Below are 23,900 nucleotides of genomic sequence, written 5' to 3' on the forward strand. Positions count from 1 at the left end.
CAGTGACATATCACAGAAGTCTGGATCCAAAACATCGTTGCTCTAGCTCTTATAGTCTTTGAGCATTAGGCGCTGAAGGGGACGGACAGACGGACAGACGGACAGACGGACGGACGGACAGACGGACAGACGGACGGACGGACAGACGGACAGACAGACATGGCTCAATCGACTCGGCTATTGATGCTGATCAAGAATATATATACTTTATGGGGTCGGAAACGATTCCTTCTGGACGTTACACACATCTACTTTCACCACAAATCTAATATACCCCAATACTCATTTTGAGTATCGGGTATAATTATGCTCATTTATCATGAAACACAACTAAAATGGCGAAATTGGGGGAGAATGATATTTATATATTTATTAAAAAAAAGGTGCTGGAGAGTTGAGGAAAGGAGTATGTGTATGTATATTGGATATTTGAATGTCTAACAATACGTTACCATTCCACCAAAGAGGGAGGAGATCATGGATTTGAAGTCTATTTGGAAAAGGAAAGGACTACGTTTTTTTTTTTACTTTTTTAAGAAAACCAAAAACACCTTGCAATCTTGGGTCCTTGGGATTTGTGTGGAAAAGTATTGAAAAGTCTTCAATATGTTGAAAATCTTACAGTTTTCGCATAAAGTTAAACTGTTCTCATTTTTTTAATTCAAAATTGATTTGTATAAAAAATATTTAAAAATTGTTTGCTTAGAATCGACGCGCAGTTAAATTCAGCTTATTGAATGTAAACTAAGCTTGATCGACTTTCAGCATAATTTTGAGGGCTATGCATAAACATGTAATTATACCAGTTATCAAATCGGTATCTCTGCCTCTGTATAGCTCTCACATTCCAAGGAAAGCTATCTTTACCGTATTAATACGGTGATACTATTAGCTGTAAACGAGCGGGAGCGATGTGTCAGTCAATAAGACGAAAAACATAGCTGTGCATAGAAACGCATTAGGGGAATTTGGCGATTTCAGTGAAAGTGTATGTTTCTGCTGGCAATCAATGATTAAAGTGATTAAAATGATTACACGTATTGATAAGTATACTAAGTATGAACACCATCCTTGCCAAGCACGCACCGTTAAAGAACACAGAAGGTCAAAAATAAACGCAGAACTAAAGTTGGCTGATGTGCTTAATTTATGAGTAATAGAAGCCAATGAAAAAGTAGGGTAGTTTTCGCTGAGAGACAGTGGCACTCCCCCACTTTTTGTCGCTTCAGTAAACTATTAACTTTTCATGGCTGATCTTTGGCTCCTGTCATTGCATGTTCAAATCTGTACAATGTACATACAATATATTCGTATATGTATTATGTAGCTGTATACACATACATGTATGTATGTTAACCATTATCTGCACATATCCAAGTAGTATTTCCTAAATCACACCCAGACACTTTCAGATACACAAAAACGAAACAAAATCAAAAATTATTTAGCCAAGCACACAACACAGCAAACAAGCAGGAAACGAAGGTAAATTCGAATGTATATCCTGGGAAAGTAATGGGGGAAATAGTTTTTGTCAATCTTCACTACAACCAATGGACAATTCTTTTAAATGCTTTAAAGTTTCAGAGTTTAAGTTGCGAAGTATATTTGTACCTTTCTATATTCTATATTCGGCCGGTAAATCCATTCTTTATAGCTATTCCTTTCCACCCCTATTCGTTCTGATAATCTTCTGAATACCCTTACTTAGTGAATCAAATATAGGAACCACACCATTGGGACATTGTCTGTCCCTTTTCCCCACACCACGCCATGGACATTCTTCCTCAGTTCCCGTCCTACACATTGTGTTTGTATTTTTGTGGTTCCTTCTAGGGCTTTCAGCGGTCGCACGTAGCGAATTCCATTTACGTGTCCTTGAAATATGCTTGATATTATTTGAGCCTTTCCGCCTCTCCTCCATTCCTTCCTTCTTTCTTATCCACACCAATTGCAAGCTAACTGGAACTGTAATAGAAATGGGAATGGGAATAGAATTAGGAATCGAATGAGAAATTAATAACCAATACCGCAGCCACAGAAATAGAAAACGAAGCGGTCCAGAATTCGACGAAGGGAAGTAATTTTTGTAGCCATTTCCTTGACGAGAGGTGTCTGAAGAGCTCTCAGTTGGGGCAGCTTAGCGTTGATTTGCTTTCGGCATTTGGGGCTCATAACTCATACGCATCCTGGGCTCTTCCAGGCCCTGTTCAAGGCTGACTGCGCGAAGGCGATGACTGCGAATGAAATAAATATTTTATTAAATCGATATGGTCTCAGTTGTTGCCGTTGATGGAGCGGCTGGAGCTGGTGGGGCAGCGATGACAACAGCTTGTAAAATACCAAAACCGCTGACAGCCCAGTGATTTATTTATGTACTGCGGCGCATAATCGCTCTCTGACTCCCAGTACTGTTCCCTGAGCCCTGAGCCCAGTGCCCTGACCCTGTCTGCTGTATGTCTGTCTGTGCCTGTCTGCGTCTGCTCCTGTTCCTGCTATCTCTCCGCACAGATTTTAATTATTTTGCCATTGAGATAGTATCTTAAAGCTCAATGAAAACTCGCATCCCGAGGCGCACCCCATAGGCACGCCTACAAATCCAGGAAAAACATTACCAGTAACAAGTTCGAGCAGCAGATGCAGCCACAGGATAATAACAAGGAAAGCAGTGCCATTTAGAAAAACAATCGTAGTTTGGTGCAAGACATAACCCTTTTCCTTTTCGAGCCTTTGAGTCCTTACCGCTACCCGTTCGGCTCCACCACTCCAATGCAGTGCCCCAATGGTCTGCCATCAGAAGCTAGGTGTGCGAGTCAAGTGATTTGTCTGGGGCTTTCCGCGGTCTAGGACTAAAATAACAGGACCAAGGACCCCTGCGTAGCCTGAAATCCTTATGAGTCGCAGTGTATGATAACTGAGCTGGGCTTAGATCCGAGTATGTCTTGGCACAGCGACCACCGCGCCATACTAATCGAGATCGCCCACCCGCCCAACAGGAGGAGCACGCGCAGATCGCCAAGGTCAGGGCCGACATCTGTGCCACCAGACGAAGAATCCAGAGATCTAGAGGCGATCACGCGTACTGACTCAACGAAGAGCACTTCAGATCGAAACGAAAGGCATTAAAAGCGCCATCAAGAGGAGCAAGGCTAAATGCTTTCAGGTATTACTTCACGTAGGCTGGAGTACTGCGAGGACTCGAAACACACGATCTTCGCCGGCACTCTATAAGCAGAAGATCGCGCTATCGTCGAGCAGACAACGAACAGCGCTATAGACACAGCGCTATTTATAGCGCTGTAGCGCGGATAAAAGGCAGGCAATCGCAAGAATAGGTTGGAAATTCTTGCTTCTGACTGTTACACACATCTACCCAAAACTAATATATCAGCCAGGCCCCGTTTGTCACCTTCACAAAAGTTTTCCGATTTACTTTTGAAATCACATAAATTGGGGCTCTCTTTTTCCCATTCCGCAAGATTTCTTCGTTTTCAAAACGAAAACATTTTCGTTGATGAAATGAAAAGTAAACGGCTTTTTCTACAACAAAACGAACCTTAATTGCAAAAGGAAAAAAATAGATGACTTATTGATGCATTAACATAAACTTATCAGGAAATATACCCTATATCAGGGTAATATAACTTGTGCTTTCTTTATAAATAATTTTATTTTAACCCAACCTCAAATTTAGTTCGGACAAAATTGGCCACAGCAACAACAAATTTCGTTTTGGTGTAGGCAGCTGACGCATTCCGATTTGGTTATCGGAACGTTGGCAAGTAATACATTTTTGCGTATAACAGCACAAATGTGCATGTAACAGCTCAGACTGTGCTTGGAACATGCGCTTAACAGAACATCTGGGTGAGCACAGCTGTTTCCCGTCCAATTTAATTCGGACTTTTCTGCAATCGTTTTGCTTCAAAACAAGCAATTGAAAAAATAAAAGGCATTTTAATCACGATGTAAAGCAAAGCAGCAAGCTCAGTTGTTTTTGTTTGCCAGAAGCGATGAAAAAAGAAACATATCGATAAAAAAATATGTGAAAACTGGAGCACCTTAAAACGAAAACGAAACGTTTTGGCTAAAAGCGTAATCCGCAAAAGTAAATGAAAAACGGAGCCTGCCTGTATGCCTTAACTCTTATAGTTGTGGGTATAAGACAAAAAACACACACAAACACTATCCAACATCAAAAACAGATCTAAACCGATTGGACCTCACATCCCGTCTCCAGCTCCTCGTGCATGTAGATTGTAAATATTTAGTTGGTAGGCATCGCCCAGAACGACTTCAGGAAAACATTATCTACAAGCCGATTAAACTTTCCAGAAAGGAAAAAGTTATTGTTTCATGGCTGGGCTTTTCATTCTTCCACAGCCCACAGTCCCAGAGTGTGCCAGAAGCTCGCTTAAATATAACAGGGCCTAAAGCTTTTTTGAGAATTATGCAAATTTACACAGATGTAACTACATATAGCTCTTGATGTTTCTTGTTTACATACATCGTTCCCGCTCACTCGGTTTTGGATGTTGGCTGAAAGCCTGCTGTTGGAGAAGTTGTGGCATAGCTCTCATCTATTTTTCGGTATGTTGCAATCATAAATAAGCGACACACAGATGTGTGGACTATTGAGCCATTTGTTCAGCTGGCACACAGTTGCTCAAGTTTTGCTGCTGTCCATATGACCAGTGCTGCCGATTACGCTTTTTTCCCGTCAGATCTGGCTTTTTTTAAGAGGAAAAGCGTGAAAAATTTGTGAACTGCGGGAATAATGCAATTTTTATACCCGATACTCAAAATGAGTATTGGGGTATATTAGATTTGTGGTAAAAGTGGATTTGTGTAACGTCCGGAAGGAATCGTTTCCGACCCCATAAAGTATATATATTCTTGATCAGCATCAATAGCCGAGTCGATTGAGCCCTGTCTGTCTGTCCGTCCGTCCGTCTGTCCGTCCCCTTCAGCGCCTAGTGCTCAAAGACTATAAGAGCTAGAGCAACGATGTTTTGGATCCAGACTTCTGTGATATGTCACTGCTACAAAAATATTTCAAAACTTCGCCCCGCCCATTTCCGCCCCACAAAGGACGAAAATCTGTGGCATCCACATTTTTAAAGATACTAGCAAAAACGCAGAATCGTATAGGATGACTATCTATCTCAACCAGATCGTATAATTACTATACACACATACATATGTACATATGTGGCCCCAAGTTTTCCGTAGTTATAATTTAATCCAGGACCCAGGTTTTATTACATTTAGTTTTTATTTATGAATATTATGTAGATTCGTTACAATTTCCATTGCGCTAGTAATTTGCGTGTGCTTGAGTGAGAGCTTGGTACTGAACTTCTTTGCGTCGATCGTTGAGGCTCTCCTCTCTTAGGTTCGACGGCCGTTTCTAGTCTCTCTCTCTGTTACTTGCTATGTTACTTTCTCTGTGACTTTCTCTGTTACTTTTTCTGTTGCTTTCTCTGTTACTTGCTCAGCTATACTTGCAGCCTCTGTTGCTTTCTGTGGCTTCCTACCAAGTCCTTCATATATATTTCATTATACCCCTATCCTCTTTGAGTATTGGGTATGAAATGGTCCGAAGTCGATTCTTCAGGTATATTATAACATTACCATTTTTACTTTGCATTACTTTAGCAATTTGATTTCCCTGGTAACAATCGACGCTTTAATAGGTGTAATTTCTATGGACGGGCCTGGTTCAATTTCTTCAAAATTGACGGGGTCCCTTGTGCTGTTCCTTGTTCGGTACCACTAATGGCGCCAATTGGATCCTCCGTTAGAAGTAATATCAGTTTAAGCTTGAACGCTGTAATATTTGAGTTCCGGGGAAGTAGTGTAGCAATTTAGCTTTATAGGTACCCGCGATATGGAAAATTTTTAGCGGATCAACGTTGTTCATGTATCGGTCAGATTTTTTTTCCGAATATTCCCTAGCGGTATCCCTCTATTAAAGAAAAAAATATATCTTTTATCTATTTAGAATGAAGGCGACTCATTATATTCTGTCCTTTTATCCCATTATTAATATTACGATTTCGCAATCTGAATCTGTGCTACGCAAAGCTTCAGATAACTCGGAATCTTTTAAAAGGAGGAGATCTATGATCTATAAAGAGTGATCTATTATCTTATATCCTCATGGCCTCACGCAATTATTGTATGCAAGATCGAAAATGATTTTTAACTCAAAATGAGTATAGACGTATGTATACTAGATTTTTGCTGAATGTGGATGTGTGTAACGTCTAGAAGAAAGCTTTTCCGACCCCTTAAAGTATATATATTCTTGATCAGCATCAATAGCCGAGTCCATTGAGCCCTGTCTGTCCGTCCGTCTCTCCGTCCCTCCGCAGAATCGTAGAGAATGACCATATCTTTTAGACTGCGGAATCTGAATTGGATCGTATTATTATTATAGCCAGCAACAAGAAAACAATTTCACACGTAGCATAGGCGGCTTTGCTTAGAGTAAAACATTAGCGCCTAGATCTCAGAGACTGTAAAAGCTAAAGCAACCAAATTTGGTATCCAAAAAACTAAAAACGCAGAATCAGATAGACCACAGACCGCAGAATAGATAGATAACGACCATTTCTATCAGATTGCTGAATCTGGATCAGATCGGATCATTTTTGTAGCCAATAGGAACAAATCAATTTGCAGTGGCTACGCAGCGCGCGACGTCACGCGTCAGACTGATTTTGTGTCTCTCTCGCACGCAGTCTTTGTCGTGTCGTTCAATATTAGCGGCGTCTGCAGGAGGAGAGCCATACTGACTAAGTATCGGGTATAAATGTAGAGTTGCGGTATCCGCAGCAACTCACAACGTTCCCCCTCGTTTAGTAATGAGGAAGGATAGATCTATAAGGGGAATTCAAAAACAACATTATTTTAACTTAAGTTTTTCACTTGTTCATAATACAATGGTTTACTGTGGGTTTTGATTGAAAACCGCACAATCTTTTTAGACAGCTTTGAGAGTTTGTTATGCAACAGAAACAAATTAAAGCACCTGACCACAAGCTAAGCCTAATGAAACTGGGTATTAAAATATGGAATATAAGATATGAAGTAAAAAGAATAGATTATTTCCATGCCAGTCTCACAAGAGCCAGTTCAGTTGCCAGTTTTGGTTTTTGGTTACCTGAATTTATTGGATTTAGCTTTGGAGTGCACGTAAGCAGGCAATGCTCTGTATGTCTTTGCGTTCGTCTGCACTTGTGGGTGCGCACTCGATTTTATGAGCGCTCTGGGGCTGACTCCAGACCCGTTACTTGGCCTCAAATCGAAGACGGAGTCAGCTCAATTAATTGCACGTCTCGACCACGATGCTGCTATGTGCAGGCTGTGTAAACAAGCAAGTTGTGTTTGTGGGAGTGAACATTTTGTATGTCCCTCGTATTGGGCAAAACAGTCTCTGTCCACCGAATCTCTTTGGGTATGAGGGCTCAGTGCCTCTGACTCGGTGTGTGCCGAAACGCTTAGCAGTTAACCATGTTCAGGGAACATCGACAAGAGGGAAGGGATGTCTCGGATTGTTTTGGGACGAGACCATTATATCAGATACCCGCGAAACCTACCCTTATAAACCTTTAAAAGGCGTCATAAGACCGTAAAGTGAAAGTCAAACTGTTGGAAAAAAAGAGCGCAACAAATTATCAATTTCGAATTTAAAAGTTTTACATTTTCTAAACGGTAAGCTTAAGCTACACTGAGTTTGGGTTATAGTTAGGTTAAAAAGGTGAAAGAATAAGCACAAATTCTGAAAAAAACATTGAAAAGTACCAGTTCTTCTTTTTTAATTAAAAAAAAAACACTGGAAAAAAAATGTATTAAATGTCTTAAAGCCCATATCTATCAGAAAAATTAGTTTTGGTTTACCGCGGAAATGTGGTGTTGCACAGTGTTATTGCTAAAGTAGAGACGCGGCCCTTGCTGCGGCTCACTACGTGCCCCCTCTCACGCATACCCAATCCAATTCAGTTTCATGCTTGTAAGGCCATTGATTAATTTAGGCTTTAATTAATTTAATTATGAGCCGAAAGGCAACTGAAATTATTCACCTGTTGCCGAAAATTCGACGTGTTCAGTGATGCTTAAACTTGTCTTTTACGATAGCAGACAAACATACATATGCATGTGTACCTATGGATGTACATATATGTATATGTACAGGGTGCGCCATCTTTTATGTCGGAAGGTAAACATTAAAGACCTTGGAAAAAAAGGCAACCAATTTTCAAATATCTCGATACTTTTTTTTAACTTAGTCCGTTACAATTTATTCGGACTAATTTTTGCAAAACATTATCAATCAAGTGGCCGCCTTAATTGGAAATTGTAAGTGTGCCCGTTTGGTGCGTTTTCCATCACTTTTTTGCCTCAGATGATCGGTTTGCTGTCGTAAACCTTTGCTTGTAAGCTTTTGATTTAAAGTGCAGACTCGTCAAGTCTCGATCTCTTACTGTCCCGTGCTTAACCAAATTTGGCACCAAACGAGGAATAGTTGTCAGATGGTGCTTGCTTTTCACGATACTTTCAGGTTCATGTTTAAAATGTTACTGAATCGACGATTCCAACACTGGTCTACTCAAGTTAATTGGACTGGGACAAAAGTCAAAGGTATTCAATGTTTAAATACCGCCAAAAAAGATGTCGCATCCTTTATATGTATGTAAAGTATGTGCTATTTGGCTTATCGGCCATAAAAAGAATTGCAGGAGGGGCACATTTTTGATGCGCTCAAATGAAGTTAAATTAGAGGAATCGGCTTATCGTAAGTGAATCTCCCAGTCCCACTCTCTCACAGCCTCTTTCCTGTCCACCGTTGTGGTAAATTACTTTAAATAGCATTAAACGCTTCCACAATTCCACTGCTCTCGCTCGTTTTTTTCTATACTGCTCCTTCATGTGGCATCCATACAAAGCATAATGCAGACAGAAGCCGAAACCTAATATCAGAAAAATCGGGGGGAACGTTGTGAGTCGCAGCTGTAGCCGCGACTTTACATGTAAGCCCGATACTCAGTCAGTCAGCCCTCCGCCAGAGGGCGCAAACTGAAAGTTGGGAGTGTGTAAGATAGAGTGAGAGAGAGATAGTATGAGTAAGCGCGTGGAAGGCGTTGCATCACCACTTCTAATTGGTTTGTTCCTTCTGGGTATCATAATAATGCGATCTGATTCAGATTCGGCAATCTGCTAGATATGGCCTTTCTCTAATGTTGTGGATGCCACATTTTCGACTTTTGTGGTAGAGGAAGAGGGCGTGGCAAAATTAAAAAAAAAATTGTTTCAGTGTGATATCATAGGAGTCTGGATACAAAATGTCGTTGCTCTAGCTCTTATAATATCTGAGAATTAGCCGTCAATCAATCCGGACAGATAGACATGACTATATCGACTCGGTCATTAATCCTGATTATGAATATACGTATGTACGCTGTATGTACATACTCCTATCAAAGTACGAGGTTCGGTCGTAAGAAAATAAGAAAAGAGCGAATTTATTGTTTAGGAATTAAAGGCTATATCAATAAGTGTGTGAATTTTGCATTTAATTCTACAACTGGTTAAAACTCTAAACATATTATTTATTTACTTACAGAGTCTGCTCTAGGTTAAACTGTAGTTACTTAAAATCACTTATGTCCTTAGGGACTTTTTGACCATATATATACATCGAACCAAACCTACTTTTTCTGGTAGATTTGGGGCTTTACATTTTTGTTTTTAGAATTATTACTTATTTGCAGTTTACCGTTTTGTAAACAAATTTAGGTCCAATTTATAGCTGCATATATCAGTTTTTCAGAATTGCAAATTCCAATACAACCTGATGTGGGATACTTACATAAAAAAAAAATTCAAAATAATTGTTAAAGAAGTTGCAAGTTGCAACGGCCGAAGACCCCAATTTGCAATGAAAAAGATACCTAGCTAAATCGCAACTTTTGTTTGGAAAATCACAACTATTTTGGGGGCTTATTACGAATTGTAAAGAGATTCAAAAGATCTACTCAACCAGGCCAATGACTTGAGTTTAATTTTGTGTAAAGCTAATTAAAAAGTGTTTCCTTTGTAGCAATGCGTAAGCAATCGAAAGTTTAAGCTTTGAGAGGAAAATATTTTCTTTGATACCAAATGAGCATTTTCGAATGTTAAAGTATCTTTCCAAATATTCATAATTCATAGGCTTTGCAGAGCAAAGCATACATCCAGATTATTAAATATGAGTGTTGGAAGGAATAATAAAGATAACCAATAATCAAAACGCAAATGGCTTTCACAGTTTATATGGCATATTTTGTTGAAATGTTTAATGCGAAGGTCACACTTTTTCCTCTTCTGCCCCTCACCGGCAAGCCATATTCATCTGCTCTCCACCTTTACATTGCTTCTGCGCCCACGGCCTTTGCCATTGAGTTTGACAAAACTGAAAAAGTTTGAATTTTTCGGGTTTTTTCGCTTGAAGATTATTTTTTAGCTGTCACTTTTCCCTTTTTACCGACACGACACATACATATATGTACATATGTTCATATATTTACCCTTTTTTACCCGATACTCAAAATGAGTATTGGGGTATATTAGATTTTTGGTGAAAATGGATGTGTGTAACGTCCACAAGAAATCGTTTCCGACCCCATAAAGTATATATATTCCCTGTCCTGTCTGTCTGTCCGTCCCTATTAGCGCCTAGCGCTCAAAACTATAAGAGCTAGAGCAACGACATTTTATATCCGGACTTCTGTGGTATGTCACTGTTACAAGTATATTTCAAAACTTTGCCCCGCCCACTTCCGCCCCCCACAAAAGGCGAAAATCTGTGGCATCCACAATATATAAGATACGAGAAAACTAAAAACTCACAATCATAGAGAATGACCGTATCTATTTGATTGCTGAATCTGGATTTGATCGGATCATTTTTATGGCCAAAAGGAACAAATAAATTTGCAGTGGCTACACAGCGCCCGACAGACACGTTTTCTGTCCTCCCGCACGCACACATTGTCGTTCAATGTAGCCATATTGACTATGTATCGGGTATAAATGTAGAGTTGCGGTCGCCGCAGCAACTCACAACGTTCCCCCTCCTTTTTACTATATGAATGTATACATATATGTACATATGTATAACATTTTAAAATATTTGTTGATGGTGTGTCGTTGCCTTTTTGCACCATGTTGCAATTTCAGCATCATAAAAATGCAAATGGGTGTTCGGTATGGGCTTATGCCACACAAACAGCAAAAGGAAAATGAAGGGAGAGAGGGGGCAGCAGAAATAGAGGGAGGGGTGTAGTGCCAGAGAGAGAAAGGAAATATTTAGAAGTCCGATTGAAATGGAAAGCTTATGAAATTTGCACCCCATCCACCGATTGCAGGGCTTCAAATACAATAAAAAAAGACCCCATACTCATAAATATGTACATACATACATAAATACGTATAGATATGTAAATTACGTTCGTATGTTCGTTATGTTCGTAGTGGAACATTAGCTTAGCTTGTATTTAAATATGCCATGACATCGATGATATCCTAAGAAAAATCGAGTGAGGGCTCCGCCTTGTTTGGAATGGAGGGGTATCGTCAAACAGGGTAACAGGGAAGTTATTTGCTCTGAAATGGGTATTAAAAATGGTCTTGATTTTTTGGCAAATGTACAGTGAGTACAAATATCTTTTCGTGTGTTTAAAGTTCGAAAATCAAACAATCCAATCAAATCAATAACTTTATCAGCTGTGTAAGACTATGAAACAGGCAATGAAATTCTTTAAATATTTTATTCTTTTAATTTTTTTTCAGAGGTTAGCTTGGATTGTTGCACATAACTTAAGTATGTTACAACTAGTTTTAAAGAACTTTAAAAAGGTAATGACTGCAGCGTCAAACGGCTTACAAATAATTGAATCTTAGGCTTACCGTTTTCGAAATATTGGGATTTCAAATTCTAAATTTATTAGTTTTTTTGCAGTGTTTTTCCTGAACTGTTGACTTTTAAAAAACAGTAAAATCTGCAGAAGCCACAAGACTGCAACCACGCTCTCGCAATAAAACAAAAATAAATAATAACATAATTTTATAAATTAGTATCAACAAAAGTGCAGGTTTGACAAGCGTTATTTAGCCAATTTTGTTTATTTCATAAACAAATTTTTAAATCTTATTCCTTATTCCTATAAGAATCTTTATTCGAAGAGAACATGCAAAAATATGAAAGCTACTGCCCACATAATTTTCTATCATGGAATGGAGAGGGATATTTTTTACTGCGAATGTGAAGGTCCTCGGCTCTATAGTCCTTTCGAGCGTGAATCACTGGATGAAGAAATAAAACGTTCTTAGCCGCATATAAAAGAGTGGAAAGTATTTTCGCCCTGGTGCCTTTAGCCAAAGTTTATGGAAGGCAAAAGCGACGACCCAACCTTCATTATAGACTTCAAAGCAGCATTCGACACGATTGATAGATATATCCTATTTTTGAAACTCAGGCTGGCAAGGTTTAGGTATCCAAAATTAACAAAAAGGTTGAACCTATTAAAAGGTTTCTACAGGCCCATAATTCTTTGTAAAATGTTGGAGTCTAACAAGAAGGTCGATTTCGGTAGGGACTTAAAAAATTTCTGTTGCCTAAGTTTTGACCAAAAAAATTAAAAGATCCTCTTATCGGATCCATCGGATCGATGGAAGTATGCACGTTAAAGTTTTTTTTTGCTTCTAAATGAATGTTCAGAGGATGTAAATAAATTGCTCAGTGGAATGGACAAATAGATCGTTGGATTATTATGCAAAAAGTCCTTCCAGCCAAAGGTGAAAGAGGAGGATCCGACAAAATCAACAGGCCATAATGGGTTAATTAATTCTGTCAGGAAGAGGGGAAAAGCCAGGCCAGCTCAGCTCTGCATCATCTGTCCGCAGTCTGCAGTCCGACCTGTCCCTCTGTCTATTAATTATCCTAAAGTGGATGGCGGTGATTGCCGGGCAGGAGGCCGGCGAAGCCGGGCGTGGGTTGACGATGGCATTGGCCTGCTAGAATATGCAAAATCCTCATTACAAGCATAATAATTAAACTACAGAGTGACAGAAAGTTCAAATATTCACAGCGAGAGCGAGCGGCTCAGCTTGCTTACGCGATTTCAAATGGCATTTGTATGGCATATGTATGTACATGTAGACATTGCCTACCATGACTGGGTGTGTGCGTGTGTTGCATGGATTTGCGGTATTTGCCTCCAAAGCTCCAAGAAAAACCAACAGTGCAAAGCAAAGCAACGAACAGAACGTGCCAGGCGACCCCATCGCCATCGCATGAACACGTAACCCCTTGTGGACCAGGTTTGCGTGCAAATTAATGCGACATTTATTCATTATGGCATGAAACAGTCATAGAAGGTGAAGTAGAGCATGAGACGAAGGAAGAGTGTCCGCCGAAGGGCTAGGGTTAGGCCCCCAGCTAATGGCTGGATGAGAGGGCAGGCATATGAGAGAGTCATCCATTCGACAACCGAGTAACGCAGTCGATGACACAAAACCCCACTCTGCACATTGGGCCAGATTTTTTTTTTTTTTGCCTAATGTTTAAAAATATAGCTAGAGAGCTGAATTTTGGTGGAATTCCGACCACGCCCACATATACCGCCCATACTAGGACCCATTGTTGAGGAGAAGATTTTTTATAATTAATTGATACATTAATATAAACGAGCTCAAAAACTAATTCTTGAATTTAAAGAGTCCGACGAATCCATTGACCGGTGAAGCACATGCGATAAATTGTATATAATAAAATTTCGTCTAGCGCCTATAAAGTTTATTTCGTGGCTCACGTGCATTTTACTGATGATGATATTAATTATTATCTGCGAGCCGCGAAATAAAACTTTGTGGACAGTTGCTGATATTGGATACGCATTTGACGCATTTACTCGGCAGAACTGGTCAAATCGTAGCCCACAAATCATAAAAAATGCCCACATCTACCAGACTGCAGAATTTGAATCATCTCGGATCATTATTATAGCCAGAAGGAAAAATTCAATTTGCAGTGGTTACGCAACGCAGACCACACGCTTACTTATTTTCTCTCCGTCTCTCTCCCGTACACTCTTCGTCGTTCTGTGTACCCCTCTGGCGGAGGGCAGCCATACTAGCTGATTGTCGGGTATAAATGTTATTTATTAAATGTAGAGTCGCGGCCGTAGCTGGTCTTAAAATCTATTTGGGAAGCTGACTGGGAGAGCTAAATGTCAAATAAGAAGGTGATTGGGGAAGTGCATGGGCTGTCGGCAAAGGAGACGTTGGAAAAGTGAGTGCACACGTCAGCAGCGTAAATCTGGAGAGAGCAGTGCAGAGGAGCAGCAAGTCGTCGGCAAACGGCCTAGGAAAAGTACCTCAGCGTAGGGCTTGAGTTTGCGTCGGAAGAGAGCGTCAGCAGTCAATTACTTCTGGAGCAGAGGTAACGCTCTTCAAACCCTCCCACAATCGACTTCAGAGAGATTTCTAATCAGACTATTTGTACACAACTGGCGTCAGAGCAAAGTTAATATTTGTTGGGGTCAGATAGTGCTGCTTTTAGGTAATTCGCGAGTATTACGAGTTGTGGAATTTGGCAACAATTTGTGTACACTTTAGTTGGGAAGTTACAACACATTCTTTTAATCGCCATTCAAAGTTACTTTTTCGCTTTTAGTGCATCGAACCACGGCATGTTGCGTGTCTGCTCTTAGCTGAAGTAATAATTTTGACTTTTTCCGAACGAATCTTCGACAATTTCCAAACTCTTATCACTTTAGGCGTACACATTGCTTCAAGTTCAGCCAACTCCTTAACATGTTTTAATAAACTAACTTTTGTTAAACTTTTATTGTTTATCTTTTATATTTTTTAACCGCGCACTTCTTCTGATATTTTACAAATAGGAAGGCAGTCAAATTAAATTATGGCTTGGTGAACTTCTTTTTAACCTTTGACCAGGAGAAAGTCCTGGGATTTTTTATACTTCATCGTCAAGGCGTTGCAAGATCTTCTATGACTTCCGCTCAGTAGCCTCTGTAAGTTTATCTTTTCTAGTAAATTATGAGCACTTGAGTAAATTGTCACTTCAGTCCTGCCTCTCAGTTGGGATTTTCTAGGCTTGCACGTATAAACGTACCTACTTCTTGAAATATAATTTTCTGGAACTCCAACCAAATAAGATTTGGGGGTTCGGGATTTATCAGATCCATTCCCTCCGATAACACTGCTTGTTGCAAAAACTTAAATCAATTGATAACACTATGCAACATCACATTTACTCCACGAACCAAAGCGAATTTTTCTTGAATAATTTATTATAGGTTTTGTTTTTAATTTTCAGAAGTTCTACGTTGTTTTTAGAAGTAAGGCATCTTTTTCACATAAGTTAAATATCTTACATCTGGTTGTATGTAATTGGACCTGACCATTTTGTAGCTTCATTCCACATTCTACTTCTGGTCAATATTAATTTCAAATGCAAAATTGATTTTTTTGCGGTATTTTGACTTTAAAATCTCTAGAAAAGTAGAAAAAAATGTATTGTGGTTGTAAACTTTATTTGTATAGGGTCATTTACTAGTCGTCGTATAAGGTACCGTTTATACAAATCTATAGATAAACGGCTAAGGGTAGGCTGTTTGCCCAAACCTCCTAAAATTGAATTTTACAATTATGTATCGTTCGGCATTTATGGCTCAGTGTCGTTCTTACTTTCTATGGAATTCGACAGTTTTTTTTCAAAAAATAACAAAAAATTGTGTATTTGTAACAGTTTTACACGGTAAAATGGTATTTGGTAAGGTACCCAGCGGTATTTAACGGTATAATGCGGAAATTTCCGTTATCACGCTTATTCTTCTTTATTTTGTTGTTTTTGACCTGGGACCAAAATATTTTTATATACTATTATATTATTATACTATTTGTACTGTGATTAAATTAACCCAAGTTCAATAGACACAAGCACACTAACAAACTTACGCGCGCCAGCACACACACACGCAAAATAAATAACTGCGGTATCGGATTGCATTTTTATACCCGATACTCAAAATAAGTATTGGGGTATATTAGATTTGTGGTGAAAGTGGATGTGTGTAACGTCCAGAAGGAATCGTTTCCGACCCCATAAAGTATATATATTCTTGATCAGCATCAATAGCCGAGTCGATTGAGCCATGTCTGTCTGTCCGTCTGTCCGTCCGTCCGTCTGTCCGTCTGTCCGTCTGTCCGTCCCCTTCAGCGCCTAATGCGCAAAGACTATAAGAGCTAGAGCAACGATGTTTTGGATCCAGACTTCTGTGATATGTCACTGCTCCAAAAATATTTCAAAACTTTGCCCCGCCCACTTCCGCCCCCACAAAGGGCGAAAATCTGTGGCATCCACAATTTCAACGATACGAAAAAACTAAAAACGCAGAATCGTAGAAGATGCCTATATCTTCTAGAGTGCAAAATCTGAACCAGATCGTATAATTATTACAGCCAGAATCACGAAAACAATTTCACTCTTTCTCGCTCTGTCTCACTCTAACACACAGGTTTCATGGTCGGTTTTGCCAATTGCAAAATATGAGTTCAAGGATCTCAGAACCTATAAAAGCCAGAGCAACCAAATTTGGTATCCACACTCCTGTGATATCGGACCTTGACCGTTTCCTGTCCAAATTTCGCCACACCCCCTTCCGCCCCCGCAAAGGACGAAAATCTGAGGCAACCACAAATCTCAGAGACTATTAAGGCTAGAGTAACCAAATTTGGTACACACACTCCTTTAAGATGTCACTATAAAACGTATATCTCAGAATTTCACCCCACCCCCTTCCGCCCCCACAAAGGACGAAAATCTGTTGCATCCACAATATTGCAGATTTGAGAAAACTAAAAACGCAGAGTCATAGATAATGACCATATCTATCAGATTGCTGAATCTGGATCAGATCAGATCATTTTTATAGCCAAAAGGAACAAATCAATTTGCAGTGGCTACGCAGCGCCCGACGTCACGCTCAGACTGATTTTCTGTCTCTCTCGCACGCACTCTTTGTCGTGTCGTTAAATATTAGCGGCGTCTGCCGGATGAGAGCCATACTGACTTAGTATCGGGTATAACCGTAGAGTTGCGGTGTCCGCAGCAACTCACAACGTTCCACCTCGTTTAAATTATTATTTAATTTTTGCTGCACAGATTAAGACTTAAAGTTGAGGTTTACGCGATCTAAGGTTTTAGTTCAACTTCAAAGTTTCATTTCTGGATCAACACTGAACTTATGAATTTCTGAATCGCGTTTGTTTGCTTTGTAGAAAAATTTTTCCATAAAAATGCGATTGGAATTCATTATCCCAATTATTGGATTTCGTCATCCAAAGGATTAAAAATTGTGAAATACTCAACGTGCAGAATCTGCAGACATCGTTTATCAGAACCCGGGTGTGGTCAAGGATTGTTTACCAATTTAGGCGTTGTGTGTTTTGTGCTATTTTTTCCAAAGGTTGTGCTTCTTTTTTTCACATAGCATCAGATACTTAATCTTACATTTGGTTGTATGGAACTTTGTAATTATAAAAAGAAGCTAAAAATCGGACAGTTTTTAGCTTCAGCTAACCGTCTGGAAAATATTATGCTTTTAAATTCAAAATTGTAAATTTTTTGTGGTATATTATTAAAAAATAATTTGGCTTTAAAAACTCGAAAACAATTACTTTCTTCTGCTTTAATAATTTTTCCGTAAAAATACATTAATGGGGCGTCGTTAAAGGTATTGTTACATCTATGGATAAACGGCTAAGGCGCAGCCTTCTTACTACATATTTTAATGCCGCATTTTACGGTTTAATTTCAATACTGGAAAACGACCGTTTTTTTCAATACCAAAATTTCGTATAGACAACAGTTTTTAACGGTAAAATTTCATTTAGGAACGAACTTAATTTAATTAATTTTAGGCCATTTTGCCTATTATTTTTTTTCTATGTTAATTTAGTTTTAAGAAGTTAATTTTTCTTATTCTAATTTAAGGTGTGCCCTTAACTGCTTTTTGAACTGTGAAAGGTTATTTCTCTTTATCATGTGATGCTATTCTATTTGCGAATGGCATTGACGAAGAAATGCCTCGCGGAATTGTGAGTTTTATGCCGAATGATAATATTATTTGTTCTGTCGGAATTAGTAAATCCAAGATTTTGGTGCATTTATTCGGGTTGTTTGGTGAATAGTATCTAATGTAGTACTCTAGCATCTTATAGTCAATCCATTTGAAAAGATTCGTTTCGTATATTTTGAATGAGAATGCTAAGATTCGATCATTTAGCCTTAATCCGAACAGATATCTACCTATATTATAAAAGCACACGCTTAGCTTTTGCCTGTTTGGGTAGCCACAGCTACCAAATATCTCAATCCCATAAGTGAGTACAGGTACAAGGTATGCTTTTGCTATCCGCATACGAATGTTCAATGGTATAGTTCGTTTGGTAATGTTGAGTGATCTTAAGATCCAATACGTTTTCCCAGTCTTTACTTACGTGATCATCAAACCTTCTCTACGTAGCTCATGGGAGTATTTGAAAGTTCCACGCATAGATAATCAAACATTTTGCCATGGTTGGATCTAGGCATAGACGATTGTTGGCTGCCCATGCACTAATCTTCTCGATTGCTAACATTGATACACCAGCAGGTCAATTACATAAATAAAGAACAATAACGAACCAAGTACTGGTCCGACATTTTAGCTTCAGCGACAACAGCCTGACTCCTATTTAGGAACTTAGACGATAGCAACGGTACTGCTGAGTCAGAGAAATTATATTATCTGCAAATCCTTGCACTGAGGATACCATGGTCAAGTGAGTCAAAGCCAAAGTTCAAATGTATGCACTGTGGGAAAGCGCTTTGATAGGGTCAGTAGAATGGATATTGTTCTGTAATCTTGGGAGTTTGCTTTTGACCTAGTTCTACTTTTCAGGCAGCATTGGCATAGTAATGGTTATGTTGAAAATGTGGGTAGCTTGCGCTATAGTTCGGGGGAGAATTATTCTTAGGAATTCAAGGCCAATTGGATTCGATTTAATCTTAAGAAGGGATTTATAGGACGTCACAAGGTCTAACACAACAGAAACTAAAGCTACGATTTCAAGTTCAGTGCTGGGGGAAAGCCTGGTACAACTAATTTCACAAAATTTGTAATTACTTCATTAACGTTCATGTCAAATTTAGAGTAGTTTATTGTTAATTTCTCTATTCCAATATTTTTAATTATTTGCCATTTTTCCTTGAGGTATACAGCGTTGTTAAACTTTGACGTGTACGAGTAGAGGGCGGTCTTCGCAGGGTTGATTAGCTTTCTTACATTTGATATTAACGATTTGTACATATTAAAATGAATTTCAGTCCTGTACCTTTTAAACTTTTTGAAGGGTTCATTTCGTCTAGTGATAACCATTTTTAACTGACAACTGGCCGACGGCATATAATAGACGGACATTTTCATATCTTACATAGTTTCAGTTTTTTTCTGAGAATACATATTTCGTTTATTATTAAACTATATACATATAACAGTAACGACCGTACAAGAAAAAGTTATCAGAATTATATGGCCAGAAAATGCTACATTTTGAAATTGGAGAGGCAATTTTAGCCTGTCTAAAAGGGTGGTGTAATGTCGCTCCTAATTGTTCGCCTAATTTTAGACAAAATAATTTAATAAGAAGTCTGCGCAAAAAATTTTGCCAGTCTTAATGAAAATGTATTAATTTACCGGATAAAACTACGTATCTGTAAAAAATAAGGATGTACTTATGGGTATATAGTATGGGAGGTATACTGATTGGTATTTCCAGACCTAAAACATGTTGTACGGCGGCTTACCACATCGCCGGCTTGCGTGTATGTCAACAGCACTCCCACGTGCGGCCACCTCTTTTGCATCGCGCCGTTTCTCAAGCTGCCCAAATGGCAATTCAGTCAATGACAGAGCATAAAAGATACCTGTGCGTGTATGCGGTGAAGTGGTGGGCAGGGCCAGGGGCAATGGCAGGGGCCGGAAAGAAAATCTTCTCTATTCAACTATGAGTGAAACCTATTTTCCTGAGGTCATGCATGGTATCTGCATGCATACTCACATACCTTCCAGATACATATGTACATATGTATAGTATCTATATATGAATAGGTGTATGTATGCATATGTGCTATCACATACGAATAGATATATTCGCATTGAAAGAGACCCAAAGTGGAAGTCAATTCAACCAGCTTACCTTTATTTAAAGGAAAAAGAACACACACGCTCACACATATTTTTTGTTCGAAATGTACTTGAGCAGGGCCACCACTAGTCCATGCCCACTGCTCTGACCTTTTCTATGTTATTTTATTGTGGGGCATTCGTGTGTACGGAGGCCCGTTTTCCTGCAAACCACCTGAACAATTCCAATGGGGTACTTTCTGTCTCTTTCTTTTGCTTTTTTCTATACCGTACTCAATTCTTGCTTATTTTTCTTGCTTTTGCAGATTTCAATTTTCAAGAAGAGGCCTCCATACCGGAGGACATATTTGACCAGCACGATGGCGACATTGAAGTTACCGACTCCCAGCTGCATTATGCCCCAGCCGCCCTAGCTTCCCCAGCCGCCACTGATGCAACCGCTGGCGACGATGATGAAGCCAGAGATGCTGAAGATGCGATCGAGGCTGTGTGGAGCGATGTGGATGGTTCACCCCTATGGTATGAGGACCAGAACGAGGACGAGGAGAATGATGCATCCGAGGCAGCCGATATAGTAAGTATACACACCCATACATACCCGTGTGTAAATATAAATATAGTACATACCTACTTGTAAGTACATACACATAGAGTGCCTGAGGCCCGAGCCAAGTCCGTTGCGAATGAGGTCAGTTCTGTTGTACCAGTGTACCAGTCCATTGAAATGTCGCAAAATGTCGGCCAAGTCAAATTACTATTCTAACTAGGCGGCGAAGAGGAAGAGGGCTACGGCCACAATGCTGAATATCTGCATTAAAATTCACTTGAGAAAAAATGAGTCGATACCAGCGCCATTCACTTCAAACCATTTTTGAGCCCAATATTTAGACACAGGCAGTAAGGAAGCTCACTTCAGAGACCCAAAGTTGATACATTAGATATAAATATGACGAACAGTAAGTCTACATTCTTCAGTCTGTTATGCTTCACAGAATTAATACGAATGAAGGCCACAATACATAAAAAGTAGCGCATTAAGAAAATGAATAGCTTAAAGTTTCGCTTCGCCTTTTTAATTCAAACTACTCGTATGCTGTTCATCAGACAAAAGGAAAAGGGGAAGACAAAATACAAAAGAGATTAAACAAATGAATGGAGCACCGGAGATGATAATTATAGCGCACGACCCTCCTAATCATTAGGCTAAACATCACGGTTTGCAGACACTTGAGGGAGTGGCAGCAAGACATAGAGATATGTAGATATGGTCAAAGGAAATAAAACTATACGTAATTGTATTGTTAACTGCACGTGTGCTCGCTTCCATCTTTTTGCGTTTGTTTCCAGCATTTTTATCTATGTAATATGTAATTGTCATATATTTGCAGATACTTGAATCGCAATGGCCCACTACGAAAAACTGTACTGCTTACCTAGACGCAAAAGAAATGTTCATAAAGTACCAGAATGGTAACAGCAAGAAGAAGTTTGCGGAACAGAAGCAAAATAAAGGTAACTACATCTACAAATTGGTGAACAATAAGGAGAGCCAGCCGCCGAAAAGATTACCCGATGAAAATGAAGGGGCAGCAAAGGAAGCCGTGGCCGGGACAGAAAGTGCAGTAAAATTTGTTTTCGCCAAGGAGGCAGTGACTGAGTCGAGCCAGGACAACGCTAACTTTGACAGGAAAAGTTTAAGGTATACAAGATTTAAGAAAATGCATGAACAGGAAAATCAACAGCCGAAGAAGCAACACGAAGAACAGGACCCCAAGCCGCAGGACCGCCAGGAGCAGGCTCACGGTCCAGACAGGGCCAAGTGGCAAGGTGGTGAGATGGGGGAGAGGAGAGGCCGAGAGGAACAGCTGTTTGATTCTATAGAAATATTAAATGAACGAAAATTTAATAAACCACCGGGCCAATTAACATTGGAACCGGAGCTGGATAAAGAGCAGGAAAAACATAATCGAGACAACAAAAAAGGGAAAGAGATAGTCAAGATAGTGAGAGAGGATGAGGAAGCAATCGGCGACATTGAAAACAATTTTGATAATGATAAAATACTGGAGGACGAAGGCATCCAGTTTTCAATTGACATTGACGAATCATCCCAAAAACCCCCACCAGTACCAACAACTTCCACAAAAATAACACCCACAGCCGGCAGGGAGACTGGTAAGGACTGTGAAGCCACAATGTCACCGACCATAGCAATGATTGGTCGCAAAGAAAAGCGTGGATTTTTCCGCATGTATAGGCCAGATATCATGGCTAAATATTTTGAAAAGTTCGAGGAGCTTGACAATGCAAGGGAAAATGTTAAGACGAGTGCTGATGACGACGACATCCTTGGTTCCCCTGTTGGGGAGCTGCACTACTTCGACAACGGTGGTAAGCATCAGAAGCAACCAGCAGAAAAGGGATTGATGATGGACCCGACTCAGGTCCCATTACGGGCCAGTTATTTAAGTAGCTCCTTTGGTCTGCCAGAAAATGGAAAGCAACAGCATCCCGAATCAAGTTTCGCTGACGATCAGACCTCGGAGCAGCCCCCCCCTCTGGAACCACAGCAGGACAGTCTTGGAAGTCTGGAGTTGAAAAGAAGCCAATCGGAAACTTATATGGAATCTGCATTGCAGCCGTTTCAGGGTAAGTCGAAAAATTTGGACAAACAACAAAAAAGCAAACCAGTTGAAACTTTTAAATTGTGACAGACATCTACCAAAATAAGGTTTCAAATATGTTAGGCATATAAAAAAAAAGATAAATGTAAATTTCATGTAGTACCTGATGTTACCTGTTTTTACTTAAATTTAAATACAAGTATAAAGAAAATCAGCAATGCATCCCCATAGAGAGGGGGATAAGACTGTTGGCCGGGAAGTCTCTTTAAAAGGACTGAGAATGCTTGAGACGGGCTGCAAAGGAGGAGTTTTGGGTTCGGTACTTTCCTAATTAGTTTGGGCAAAAAGTTTCCGCAACATTTTTTTGCAGTTTCCTTTTGCTTTTTTTCCTAAATAGGAAAGAAGTCGCGGCTACGGCCGCGGCTTTATTTTATACCGGGAACTCAGTTAGTATGTGAGCTGATGATTTATTAAATTTATGTAATATGTTTTATACGTCGCTTTCAAAAAAAAAAAAAAAATTCATAAAAATATGTTGAACCGTGTGAACGGTTAAAAAGACTTGGGATCACTTTGCGTTGTATTGTCTCGGTTGTATTCAATAAAACCCGACAGCTTTCGCGAATACGCATTGGAAACCGTATTCTTAAACAAGAATATCGATGGTTTTACATGCTCTGCTCTGTACACAAAATATGCAATCATGGAGCCGATATAATGATATAATAGAAAGTACACCACTTCCGACTAGAATGATGTTGGAAGAAGCCTTGGGAGTAAACAACAACAATTTACGCAATTTTCGGATTCAACATACTCGAAAAAATTCGCGACTAAGTTCGATGGAGGTTCTGATGAACTAGTTTTTTAGATTCTTCAGATCCAGTAATACTTATACAAAAGGTCAATAAGTAAAAACAGCACGGCCATTTTCTTTGACAAGGAAGCCCAAAATCTACTATCGGATCACCCCGAAGAATCAGAAGACTACGATTCGGCTTCCAAAAACTAAAATTTT

The 23,900-nt window shown here is 39.4% G+C and overlaps 1 protein-coding gene and 1 long non-coding RNA gene across 2 annotated transcripts in view; one reads left to right on the forward strand and one right to left on the reverse strand.

Moving 5' to 3' along the window:
* The window catches only part of LOC6903955 (uncharacterized), a 64,993-nt gene that overhangs the window by 35,768 nt on the left and 5,325 nt on the right, over window positions 1-23,900 (forward strand). The window contains exons 2-3 of the mRNA XM_033383064.1: window positions 20,564-20,832; window positions 21,647-22,907. Coding sequence (XP_033238955.1) covers window positions 20,564-20,832; window positions 21,647-22,907 — 1,530 coding nt within the window. The remainder of the gene's footprint in view (window positions 1-20,563; window positions 20,833-21,646; window positions 22,908-23,900) is intronic.
* Window positions 608-17,821, reverse strand: LOC117184616 (uncharacterized). The gene is made up of 3 exons (XR_004470024.1): window positions 17,749-17,821; window positions 2,031-2,237; window positions 608-1,968 (listed from the first exon to the last, which is right to left on the reverse strand). It is a non-coding gene; the product is annotated as an uncharacterized lncRNA (long non-coding RNA).

Source organism: Drosophila pseudoobscura, chromosome X (assembly GCF_009870125.1).
Source record: "Drosophila pseudoobscura strain MV-25-SWS-2005 chromosome X, UCI_Dpse_MV25, whole genome shotgun sequence".
NCBI classification, from domain to species: domain Eukaryota; kingdom Metazoa; phylum Arthropoda; class Insecta; order Diptera; family Drosophilidae; genus Drosophila; species Drosophila pseudoobscura.